The 12,946-nt window shown below is 50.6% G+C and overlaps 1 protein-coding gene across 1 annotated transcript in view; it reads right to left on the bottom strand.

Moving 5' to 3' along the window:
• Nucleotides 1-12,946, bottom strand: part of LOC106846401 (liprin-alpha-1) — a 179,051-nt gene that overhangs the window by 79,697 nt on the left and 86,408 nt on the right. The window contains 2 exon segments of the mRNA XM_070503739.1: nucleotides 1,935-2,099; nucleotides 2,441-2,542. Of these exon segments, the coding sequence (XP_070359840.1) occupies nucleotides 1,935-2,099; nucleotides 2,441-2,542 (267 nt within the window).

Raw genomic sequence — 12,946 nt, 5'->3', positions numbered from 1 at the left:
CCGCCTTTCAGATAAAATACCCCAGACTGTGGACATACGGGGTGGAGAGAGAGACTGTCACTCCGTCCACCACACATTTGCATACCGTTTGCACTTTTTCTTCGTCATTCTCCTTTTTTCCCTATTGGTCACGGTTAACTGTGGGAGTCAGAGGAAAGCACTCTTCACCACAACCAAACTCCACACTCATTCGCTACCGGCCTCTGAAGGGGCTCCCAAACCTCTCCGTGCCTCAATTCCTTCACTGTCAGACGGGCTGCGGAACAGTCCCCTGCCTTCTAGTACTATTTATAGTAGAGAGCATACTCTACAGTATTGTTACGAGGCTCAGGGAGATAACTCACAGAAAGAGGCTTAGAAGCAATAAATGCTGGCTATTATCTCATTTAATCCCCCAAACATCTGTCTACCCAGCCCTTGGACAGACAGTGCCTAACACATGGCAGACAATCAATATTTGCTGAAGCAAAACTGACAGTTACCGTCCCTAACTGACGGATGAGAATTCCGAAGGCTCAGAGACGAGGTAACTGACGCAGGGAACTCGGCGAGGATGGGGCGCGAGTCCGCCGACTGCCCACCAGGCTGCTTCCTCCGAGCCTTGCCCACTGGGACCGAGGGAGACGGGGGTCTACCTACAGAGACGGACGGCAGCACAGGAGACAGGGCGGCACACACCCACACACCCACACACCTGCTGCCACTGTCCTCTGCAGTCAGTCTGTCCGCCGGAGGAGGGACAGGCACTCAGCACGTTGCGTAAAGCGCCTTCAAACAGCACGAAGAAGGAGACGCCAGCTTGCTGACGGTCTCCCTTCCGTGTGTATCTCTGCCGGAGCTACAGGAGCTGAGCCACAAAACAGCCAAGTAAAATTCTATACAGGACTTCTTTAACTCTGTGCATCAACTGCATTTCACACTCAGTCAAAAATGAAGTCTTTCATATTTTCATTTGCATGAAAATGACACAACAGACTATCCTAGAATTAATACTCAAGACTCTTCAAAATACCCTTGCCCTGCCACAGCTGTTTCTATTGCAGGGCGCGCAGGCTATCGCGACCTCACCTGTCACTCACGTTTTCCCCATGAACTATTTTTAAGGCGGGAGCAAGAGTGTGTCCTAGCTTCTTAGCAGCACCCCGGGATTTCCAGAGATGTTAATGGCTCAGAGATATTGATTAGTCTTCTTCAGCATGGCGCTACACGAAATCAATTTCCATATTACTACTGGCAAAGTTTTAAAAATACATAGGCAGGAGGGATAATTACCCATTTGCAAAGCAGAAAAACTTGGACAGCAGGGATGGAGTGTGTGGGTGCACACTTCTCCAAGCCTTCGCGGACAGTGACCCTACCACTAGCAGGATATAACACAGAACACCTGGAACGTCTCTCATTGATGTTACCGTCATGGAAACTTCCTATTAACAGCTCTAAATTTTAAGTTTGAGAAAAATCTTCTCCCTAAATAAATTGCATTACCCAATTCTTAACAGCAAATCTATAAACAGGATATAATAAATTTTAAAACATTTATGCCAGGGGCTGGCCCCGTGGCCGAGTGGTAAGTTCGCGCGCTCCGCTGCAGGCGGCCCAGTGTTTCGTCGCTCCGAATCCTGGGCGCGGACATGGCACTGCTCATCAGACCACGCTGAGGCAGCGTCCCACATGCCACAACTCGAAGGACCCACAACGAAGAATACACAACTGTGTACCGGGGGCTTTGGGGAGAAAAAGGAAAAAACAACAAACAAAAATCTAAAACATTTCTGCCAACTAATACTTTTTAACCATATAGAACTGTCTTCTTACAGAAGAACTTTGTTGACAAGAATTCCAGAAGCTACTAAGAGTAAACTGAAGCTGCACACGCACAACGCCCGCCGGGCGCACAGCGCGCAGCCCAAGGCTGGCCCCGGGGCCGCTGGTACCTTCTCATCCAGAGCTTTGTGGTGCTCGAACAACAACTTCAGCGCCTTCAGCACTTCCACCTCACTGGACACGCCGGCGGGGGACTGCGCCTGCCTCTTCACCACCGTCATCCTCAGGGACTGCTCGTGCCTGGAGACGAGGTACTCCAAGTGCTCCAACAGCAGCTGGGAGAAAAGGCCAACACAGACGCAAGTTTAAACAACACCTTCAATTGCACATTGGGATTCGGGGCAAATCAATCCTTTCCATCTCATGCTGAACCAGTGTGAATGCCTTCAATCCAGTAGAAAGTTAGAGAAATTCCTCCTCAAATGGATCAAAATACTAATTCTTAACTATGAATTTCAAGAAAAGTATGAGAACGCTGAACTGATCGATCACAGTTAAGTCGTGGGAAAATGTCGAAAATGTGTTTGAAACCAGGTAGAGTGGACGTCTTTCGAGTTTAAAGCCAGCCAGAGTGACTGATAGTGGCCCAGAGGCTCAAGTTCCGGCACCTACTGACCCTGGTGTTGTTTCTCTCTGCCTTCAGTTCGGCAATTTCTTCCTCCCTTTCAAGGAGCTGTTCCCTGCACGTACTGAGCTCTTTATTGAGTGCTGCAAACTCCTAGAAAATAAGGGGGGAAAAGAGATCTTTTAAGGACAGACTCCCAGCAAGCCACCCCAGTCCTCACACAGGCAACCCCAGCCGGAGGCTCTAAGGGACCTCCGTGGGGGGTCGAGCCACCAGCCCAAGACCGCGCAGACGCCGTAACTCAGACGCCACCCTCCCTCCACCCCTGCACCTGGGCACACGCACAGCGGAGGAAGAAGGGACTCCAAGCCCACCTCCTCAGACCCAGAGAAGCCCTCGACACGTTCCTGAGCAGGAATCCTGACACCAAGTGGACACAGACATCTTTAAAAGACTCGCACCCCGGTGACCTGGAGCCACCGGAGAGTAAAGAGGCCCCGAAGGCCGCCGCCCTGCGCCCAGCCTCCTGCTCTACGCGGATTCTCCCCTGGGGAAGAGCATCCCCAGGAAAAGGCTGATGGCACTCCAACGCTAACGGACTGGCCAAGTAATTACTCAAAGCCAACTACCTAATGTGGACTTTTCACAAATGCCCGTAAGCCTTTGGTAGGAAGGGGAAGTTTAAGAAGACTTATTTCTGGGGCCGGCCCCGTGGCCAAGCGGTTAAGTTCGCGCTCTCCGCTGTGGCGGCCCAGGGTTTCACTGGTTCGGATCCTGGGCGCGGACATGGTACCGCTCATCAGGCCACGCTGAGGCGGCGTCCCACGTGCCACCACTAGAATGACCTGCAACTAAGATATACAACTATGTACGGGGTCGGGGGAGATTTGGGGAGATAAAGCAGAAAGAAAAAAAAAAAAGAAGACATTTCGTTAGCTAAGGGGAAAAAGTTCCTTGACGACATCACTGAGAGGAGAGGTGCCAGGCGCTCCCCTTGTCAACCGTGGGTCACTTCTAACTGCAACACTGAGCACCCTCACACAAACACGATGTCATTAAGCTGGGGAGAAAGGAAAGGACTCACATTCTCCTGTCAGTTTTTCAATGGAGCAAAACTCCTCTGAAATAATTAAAATTATCTGCCAACTGCCAACGTTTCTCAACATTTTAAGACTTTTCTCTTTACTGGACAAAGGAACGGATAAAGGTTCACCTAACAAATAATCGAGCTGCCAGTCAAAATACGAAAGGAGGCTGATTGAGGTAATTCTAGAAAATCAATTGACAAACAGGTGGTGTAAAGCTCATTCCTAAATTAATCATTTGCAACTCAAAGTCAGCATTACCATCTGTGGTCAATTAGAATTTGACTTTATAAGGCTAGCCCACAAAAGCCTATTTGAGCCATGATGCAGAACTGAAATACTTACCCCTGGGGGATGAAAGGAAGCAAGCCATATTGTTACATTCCACAATGGAAAAGAGTAAAGTGAAAACATTTATTTTTTTCTCGAATGCTGTTATCTCAAGGGTAACAAATAGAGGGGGACGGGGATGGAGACAGTTTACAGAGATCTTGAAGGACACGTGAACATTTTTGTGGATATAGTCAGCTAACGCCCATTTTATCTAATTTCTTCTTCAAGAGTCTATGACTGTGGGTGATCAACTTCCAGCCTGACAGCATGAGGAGCTCTGCTGACCTGCTCCCCAGTGAAACTCGTGAGATTAATAGATAAAAACAACTATTCGTGGGGCCGGCCCGGTGGCACAGCAGTTAAGTTCACACGTTCCGCTTCAGCAGCCCGGGGTTCGCCGGTTCAGATCCCGGGTGCGGCCATGGCACCGCCTGGCATGCCATGCTGTGGTAGGTGTCCCACATATAAAGCAGAGGAAGATGGGCATGGATGTTAGCTCAGGGCCAGGCTTCCTCAGCGAAAAAGAGGAGGACTGGCAGTAGTTAGCCTAGGGCTAATCTTCCCCCAAAACCAAAAAAACAACTATTCAAAGCCTCTGGCCTGGTCCTAAGGGCAAATAACAAATGAAGAAACATCTATTCAAGAAAATCTATGAAGATTCCGTGGAAAGGGACGAGTCTGCGGCCTCTGCACCAAGACTGCTCCCTCCCCGACCCCAGCTCCAGGAGGTAGAGACTCCAATCTAGAGGCTGCAGCCAAGAACACAGGCTTCCCGTCCCCTCGCCCCCATCGGAAGGACTTCTTCCTGGGAGGGGCAGGACAGCAGCATTTCCCACCTGGGCCCCCAGCTACCTGGCGCAGAGGGAAGCATGGTGGAGATGTGCGGGCTCCCAGGTTCTGCCCAACTTCCACTCAAGGAATAGAGGCTCACGCCACACCTTGGGTGGCGCGTGCTGAGAATCCTGGCCCTGATCATCCCCGCCCTCGCTCTCTGAGGCAGTGGTTCCAAGGCTGCAGAGACCCCAGGCTGCTGCCCACCCCTGCCAGTGCTCAGCTCCTAGAGCACAGGTGTCACTCAGAGGAGCCTGCCATTGTCCGCACCAGGCTCCAGAGCCCTAGTTCAGAGATTTTCCGGTGGGGGGGGGGGGCGGGGGGGAGGCAGTAAGAGAGCTCCTAATCTCGTCCAAAAGGAGCTGACTCCAGGGGTGAAGTTTAAGCCTAAGGGCGCTCTCAAGAACAGTGGGGGTCAGGTGACAGGCAGCTGGGAGGAGATGACCGGCTTTCCCCAGACACAGCCCAGACAGTACCCCGCTGGTGTGCAGGAGGGAACTGGAGCTTCGGGGAGCTGGGAGGAACCCTCTGGGGTCAGGGCAAATACCAAACTCTGACCTGGAGACAACTCCTAGAAAGGAGGCAGGATTTGACTGGGTTCCTGTGTAGGGGAATTTATGCCCCAGGGCACTGCTGGAACTAGAGCAATTGGCTGGCAATTAGTGGAGTTAACAGCTGGGTGGGTCAGGGACAGAGGGGAAGAGGGCCCCTACCACTGCCACTACCGCCCAGGGTGACTGGGGGCCTGTCCAGAGCCACACCTCCCCCCCCCCCAGGAGCACAGCCGGGGGCCACAGACACAGGCTTCACTGAAATCATCCAGCTACTCAATAAACTGGTTAAAATGGTAGGTATATACGTTTTCATTGTACAAAATTAAGGTTTAACTTTATTTTAGTTCAAATGGATAGACAACAGTTTCAACACCAATAGTTACTCAAGTCATCCTTTCCCCTGCTGAAACGAATCGCTTTACTCCATATGGTCTGTATATTTTATCACAATTTACACACACACGGTGCCCTTGGAGAAAAGGCTGCTCCTGAGAGCACAAGACTGGCTAAAGAACACGGACGACTCTGTACTTCAGTATTCCACCGCAGGCCTGCAAACAGAAAGAAACTCCGGGAACACTAAAAGAAGTCACTCAATGTGTCTTGAAGCCTGACACACACTCCCTCAAGGGAGATGCTGTGTTCAGAAGAGCTGGTAAGAGGGTGAGGCCAGAAGTGGAGGGACCAGGCAGGTATTGCAATGACGCAGGCAAGACCAGGTGAGCGAGCGCACTGTAAGAGAAGTCGGTGGGCTCCGAAGATGCCCTGGAGGAGAGCCAACAGGATGTGCTGACAGACCCAACAGATCTGAGAGGAAGAAAGGCCCAAGACCATGCCAAGGATTCCGGCAGGAGCAAGGGAGGGACGGAGTCACTACGTTCCGAGAAGGGAACGAGCATGGGAAGAGCACGTTCTGAAGAGAGGGGCGGAAGTCCAGTGTGGACTGCTCCATTTGAGACAGCATCAGACACTCACGCGGACTGGGATACCCAGTGCAGAGCTGCAATTCCCTGTCTGGAGTTCTCGGGAACGTTGGCCAAGACGGGATAGCAATTGCATTCCACGCAAATGGACAAGGCACTGAGCGCAGACAAGAAGAGATGAGGTTCCAGCCCTGTGACAACCTAACATTGGACGGCTGGGAGATGAGGGGCATCAACAAAGCAGACTGGGAGCGGGCAGAGGGCAGGAGGACATGCCGGAATCCAGCGCTCCCAGCAGGAATCAGCCCTATCTCTGATGCTGGCTGACCGATCACTGATAGGTGGATCTGCTGAAAGGCAGGTCAGCGGTGACCGTGAGAACAGCAGTTCTGGCGCAGCGGCAGGGCCGAAAGCCTGACTGGGCTGAGGTCACTAGAGAGCAGGAGGAGAAGCGAAAACTCCTTTGAGGAACTGGGCGGTAGAGGGGGAAGAGAAACAGGGCAGGGGCTGCAGCAGACATGGGTTTAGAAAGACCTTCTGGAGGACGAGACAGTGTGCGTGCTGACTGGCAGGAAGCCAGGGGAGCGGTGGGACCGACAGAGTAACTCCCCTGAGTAAGCGCGAGCAGATCGGGCCAAGCGGCCAAGTGCACGGGTGGCCTTTCCTGGGTGCACACAGTTCGCCCACAGTAAGAGGAAGGGCAGCCGAATACACGGGCACAGATCCAGGTAAATAGGTAGACATGTGGTGAGAGTTTACGCAAAACCTCTTCTGATTTCTTCCAATTTCACTGAGGAAACAGAGGACTTGGCGTTAAGTTTAAGGGTGGGTGAGGAGCGCTGGGGAGGGGAAAGGGGAAGGAAGAAAACAGCCACCTAGAAGAGAAGAGTCGCTGTTTGACAGTCACGTGACTGTGGCGGCATGCGGGTCCACTTCCGGTCACTGGTCACGACAGCGGACGGAGAACGCACTTACTGGGTGCAGGCTTCTGCCGGTGAGTACAGTGAAGCGAAAGAGGCGAGGGAGGGGCAGGGCGTGCAAGGCTGTGATGATAACGGACCATGGGATTTCAGGGGGGTGAGGAAGAAGGGAGAGGGGAGAAGGGCGAGGGACCATGACCAGTGGCAGGGGACCTGCAGTCCCAGGAGGGTTGAGTATCAGCGTTTTATTTTTAAGTCTTACTAGCTGTCATGGACAAATTTCGCCACCTTTAAATGAAACGCCTAGTCGAAGCACAACAAGGTGGACACTGGACGCTTCAGGGGGTGCGTCGAAGCTCCCCTGCGCACCGGGACGAGGAGCTGGTTCCTACACGGACTCACACCGCCTGGAAAGAGAGAGCTCCGCCCCGGAGCCCACTTGCGCTCCCATCGAGCCCCTATGCTGGATGCCTGTCACCTCGCTTTCCCGTGACCTCCTCCCGCCCCCCTCCCCGGGCAAGCCTCTGTCTCTTTCATGCAGTTCCCGTAAGTTCTTCCTAACAGCCCAGACTGTCTTCGTTCACCTGTAAAGAGAATATGCTTCATTCCTATCGCTGGGTTATATCTCAAAAGAAATCTGTGACAGACTGCTTTGGCCGTGGTAGAAAACACATTTACAGAACTTGACAATTATTTTTACTCCTTAAAGGAAAACCTTTTCCCTTGGCTCAAAAGAATTCGACAACTGAAAAAGCATCGAAGCAAATTTAAACTTAGGAGTTTAGATAAACATTAGACAGGAAATTCCAAAGTTTAAGATTCCAGAAGCACGTTCATATGTGCACTGTGTATCATTATTGCAGAAAAAACTAGCACAGGCTGAACAAACCCCAAATATGTGCAGTAAATGATCTCCCCTATTACCATCACAGGAATCTAATTGTCAGCATCTACCTTTTTCCTCTTTAGAAAAAAAATGTTTCTCTAAAAAATACTGTAAGCCACATATACTACTAGTCTAAAGTGTCATTCTATTTACTATAATTAAAGTATCTCTGAAACTGAACAGATCCAATAATCACTGGGATATTTTCATTTAAAGTATAAGTCTGAGCAATACAGATTTGCATTTCCCTTTGACACTTTCTAGGATTGAGAACAGGGAAGGTAACAGCCATTAACACCAGCTCAAGAACTTGGTTTCACATAATGCTCAAAAATGCTGACATTTAGCATTTCTGGACAAAAGGTTCAGATCTGGATAATAGCTCCAGATTATGCAAACCAGACATTATTTATCAAAATCCGCCATGAGACCAATTTTAAGTTACGTCCTATGGATCAGATGCGACATTTAGCTCCGAAAGCAAAGAACATTCTTTCTTCCCAGTCATTCCAGTAGCTCCCAGCAACTGCAGGACTCTGGGCTGGAAGCAGCGGCCCTTCCCACTCCCCCAGCCCCACGTGAGTCCTGACCCCTGCCCCCCCCCGCCCTCCCCCAAATTCTTCACTCGGCCATCCCATGCTGCGCTTCAGCATCTTTCACTCTCTATCATCTCCATCAGTAGTTTCGTTTTATTTTTTAGCTACTCTTCATTATTTTCGCTAACCTGCTGAAACAGGAGCGAAGCTTCAGTGGAGGCAAACAGTACCCGTCCTCTTGGTGTGGGGACGGGGAGAGTAATAAACAAATAGAAACAGGGTCTAATTGTTAGCACACCAAACGAACCCCTGAAAAACTGACTTGCAGAACTGACAGATTATCTTGTGTCAGCAGAAGCTACCCGCTTCAGCCTTAGGTTTTAAAGCATGTCAAATTGTGAAATAAGGGAAATTGGAAGTTTATTTACGAGTCAGCAAATCATATGTTTCAAAACTCCAGCATCTTGATTAAAAGTGTGCTTAGAAAGGATATTACAACTATCTATTCCTGTTAACAGACTATGTCTAACTGTCTGTTGATGTCGCATCTAACGATGGGAGGAGAGGGACACTCAGAAGACAGCAAACTTTACGCCCTTGGAAAAGCTGACCATCAGCTCACTGGACTTGTGGAAAGCCACTTTTAAGGCAACAGCACGGGATTTTCAGTCACTGAACGTCATTTGCAAGCAACAGAGTAAAATGCATAAGCAGTTACAAAGTCCCAAAACATCTAATTTCTTTTCTCTTGTCGGTTTCTCTTTAAGAAACGGATACTGACACAATTTATGCTGCTGCTCAACATTTAGGGATTCATAGCAGAGACTGTATAATCCGAACCGAAAAAGACAGTACAGCACAGTATTTCAGCGTCATCTCAACTTGGTTCACAGCAAACACACACCATGCGTATTTTTTACGTCTTTAAGATAACACAGAGACAGACACCCAGCAAACAGCTAATGCAGGTTACCCACCGGGACTGGGAAAGGGGGCTGAAGCGAGACTTCGTTTTTAATTTATATTCCTTTTAAAATTTTTAACTATGTACTTGCCTTGTATTTAAAAAAAAAAAAAAAAAGACCAATCCTCCCTTCTCTTTTTGTCTCCCAAAACCATGCTAGAGCACAAGACGCGACCAGAATATGGACTGTCCACGTGGACACAGAACTTGTTCAGAAACACCTGCCCCCTCAGCCACCACACCCCAATCCTGAATCCTGTTCTTGCTCTCTGCAACCTGGCCTCAGGCCCCGCTGCTGCCCTGAAAGCCCTCTGGCTCAGACACAGCAATCCCCTCGCCTGCGCTAACCCCAGGCAGGCTTCGTGCTCCCTGACCTCGCCAACCACCATCAGGGAGCATGCGATCCCACTTTCCCCTTCTCTTCCCCTCGTCCTTTTCCCTGCTCATCTCGTAACTGCTGAACAAAAGGTTCCTGGGTGCCCTGTTCACTCTCCACACCTGTGTCCTGTGTCCAAGGCTTTAAGCCCCCACCCCGGCAACTGTCCAACTGCCCGTCAGACATCTCTACTTGGACGCTTAAACCACCTTCCCCAAACGGAGTTCATCACCCTCCTCCCTGACCCAGCCCCCAACTCCTCCCAGGCCCTCACTCAACTCAGCAGAGGACCCACCCATGCAGTTGTCCAAGCCAGACTCCCGGACGTCACACCACCCACTTCCTCTCCCCCCACATTAACCAGCTGCTGGGTACTAATTCTGCCTCCTACCTGGATCTTCTGGAGGGTCCTCGCTGCCTCCGCTCTGCCTAGGACACCAGGTCTCCTTGGTCTGGAGGGGTGGTTCCAGAAGTCCGCTCCTGGAGCTCTGACCCTGCCTCTCTCTCCAGCCTCCTCCCTCATCACTCTGTGTCTCCTACTCGGCACGTCAGTCCCAACTCATCTACAGTTCCTAGAACACGTCTGTGCCTCGGCTGTGCCCTCTGCCTCAGGTCTGTGAATCGGCCGGTCTTCCCCTGGCCACCACTCGCCCTGCTCAGTTCACGGCCTAAGGGCCGTGTGCTGCAGAACAAAACACCCGTCCACCTCAGAGGTTTGCAGGCGGCACAGGGAACCGTGCTGTCCAGACCAGCTGCCTAAAAACCACCTGTGCAGCTGATGAAAATACAGACTCCTAGGCCTCAGCCTACTGAATCAACATTTCTGGGGTGGAACCTGGAATATGTATTTTTAAAGGCTTCCCAGGGGAATTCAGTAGCCATGCTGGGAAACAACTGACCTTTATGACCTTGGACTGGTCACTTAGTTCTCCATCTTGACCACTCATCTAAAAATACGGGGAGCAATATCTACGTTCTACCACGGCCACAAGTGTGACATCAAATGAGGACGCTGGAAATGAGCCACTCTGCTGAAAGGCCTCACTGTCAGCCCTCAAACACAGGCGATGGCCGCCACCTGGCCCCGCTGAGCTCCTTCCACAGCATCTCCGGGCGTTTCCACCAGGAGCAGGTGGCTAACAGGGTTCTGACGGGCTGATTTTTGCAATATTGCTAAAACGGATGTCACTTAAGTACCTTCAAACGTTAGCTCAGCTCTTAACAGAAGCATTCCCACCCATGATGGGGAAAACGATCACACGTACACTCACCTTCTTCCAACAGGGACCACTGGCTGGCTTTCCAGCCCGCCCTGTCACCTCCCATTACCTTCGCCACCACACTTCAGAGGCGGTCTGCACTCCGCCCCGCGTCCCCGTGCTCATGCCTGCCCAGGTTCTCGCTGTCCGCCCCCTCTCCCTGCCACTCACTGACCTACCACTCTCCAAGATCAGCAAACCTGAGCGCCACCCAGCCCTCCGCTCTCCCTGCGCTGGACCCTTCGCCAGCTGTCGGCCCCGGGGCCTGCTCTCGTCTTTCAAAACTCGTCTCTGCTAAGTGCTGAGCAGCCACTGCTCCGAACAGCAGCTCAAACCTGTTCTGCCAAAAACCGAACGTGACTTCCATTTGGAGGAGGAAAAAACTACCTTAGTGTTTTTTTTTTTAATGTATGTATGGACCAGGTCAAAAATACACTGTGCCAGATGTTTACAGATTTACCCATAATTGCCAAAACCTGGAAGCAACCAAGAAGTCCCTCAGTGGGTGAGTGGATGAACTGTGGTCCATCCAGACAATGGAGTACTCTTCAGCACTAATAAGAAGGAGCTATTAAGCCGTGAAAAGATACGGAGGAATCTTAAATGCACATTCCTTGGCGAAAGAAGCTAATCTTGGTGAAAGAATCACATACTGTATGATTCCAACTATATGACATTCTGGAAAAGGGAAAACTATGGAGATGCTGGAAAGATCAGTGATGGCCAGGGCTGGGGGAAGGGAAGGATGCACAGGGGGAGCACGGGATTTCAGGGCAGTGAAACTACTCCGGATGACCTATAATGGTGGACACAGGTCCTTACACATGTGTTCAGCCCACAGCAGGTCCAGCACCAAGAGCGAACCCAGACGTCAACCGTGGACTCTGGGTGGTGACGATGCATCAACGTAGGTTCAAGGACTGTAACCAATGTGCCACGCTGGTGGGGGGTGTGGACAGTAGGGGAGGCTGGGGGAGTGGGGGGCAGGAGGTATACGGGGAAACCTCTGTATCTCCCCCTCAATTTTGCTGTAAGCCCAAAATGGCTCTAAAAAATAAAGTTTATTGAAAAAAACCATCCTGTGCCTCTTTCCTAACTGTTGGCTTGGCAACTAGGGAGGATGCATTGTGTGGGAGTCTAATTCCAAACGAGCATCCTTTAGAGCCAAACCTGAGCATCTCTGTAGGATGCGGTCTGTCCACCGGCTGCAGGGGCACTGCCAGGCGGCAATAACACAAACACAACTCACAACTTGGTCTGCCCACTCTGACATTTGATCATTTTTGACATCTTAACTTTTTTTACTCTTGAGAGAACTGCATTACCTCACAGTAATTGAAACACTGATGTGAATTTCTTTTCCCCCCAAGACTGGCACCTGAGCTAACGACTGCTGCCAATCTTCTTCTTCCCTTTTTTCTTTCTGCTTTTTCTCCCCAAATCCCCCAGTACATAGTTGTATCTCCTAGTTGTGGGTCCTTCTAGTTGTGGCATGTGGGACACTGCCTCGGTGTGGCCTGACAAGTGGTGCCATGTCCATGCCCAGGATCCGAACCAGTGAAGCCTCGGGCCGCCGCAGCAGAACGCGGGAACTTAACCACTCGGCCGTGGGCCGGCCCCTGATGTGACTATTTTATAACACTATTTTCAATCCACATCACTCAAATTCATAAAAAATGGGACCACACTGCTTTTCTTTTCTTTTTGAAATTTTTTACTATGACAAAAGTCACTAACATAAAATTCACCATCTTAACCATTTTCAAGAGTACAATTCAGTGATTTTCAGCATATTCACAATGTTGTGTTACCATCACCAGTAATTCCAGAACATTTTGGTCACGCCCCAAAAGCTGATCCATTAGCAGTCACTCCCCATTACCTCCCCCC

Source organism: Equus asinus, unplaced genomic scaffold (assembly GCF_041296235.1).
Source record: "Equus asinus isolate D_3611 breed Donkey unplaced genomic scaffold, EquAss-T2T_v2 contig_800, whole genome shotgun sequence".
In the NCBI taxonomy this organism is placed as follows: domain Eukaryota; kingdom Metazoa; phylum Chordata; class Mammalia; order Perissodactyla; family Equidae; genus Equus; species Equus asinus.
The sequence above is the reverse complement of the archived record's forward strand: the minus strand, read 5'-3'. Positions and strand labels throughout refer to the sequence as shown.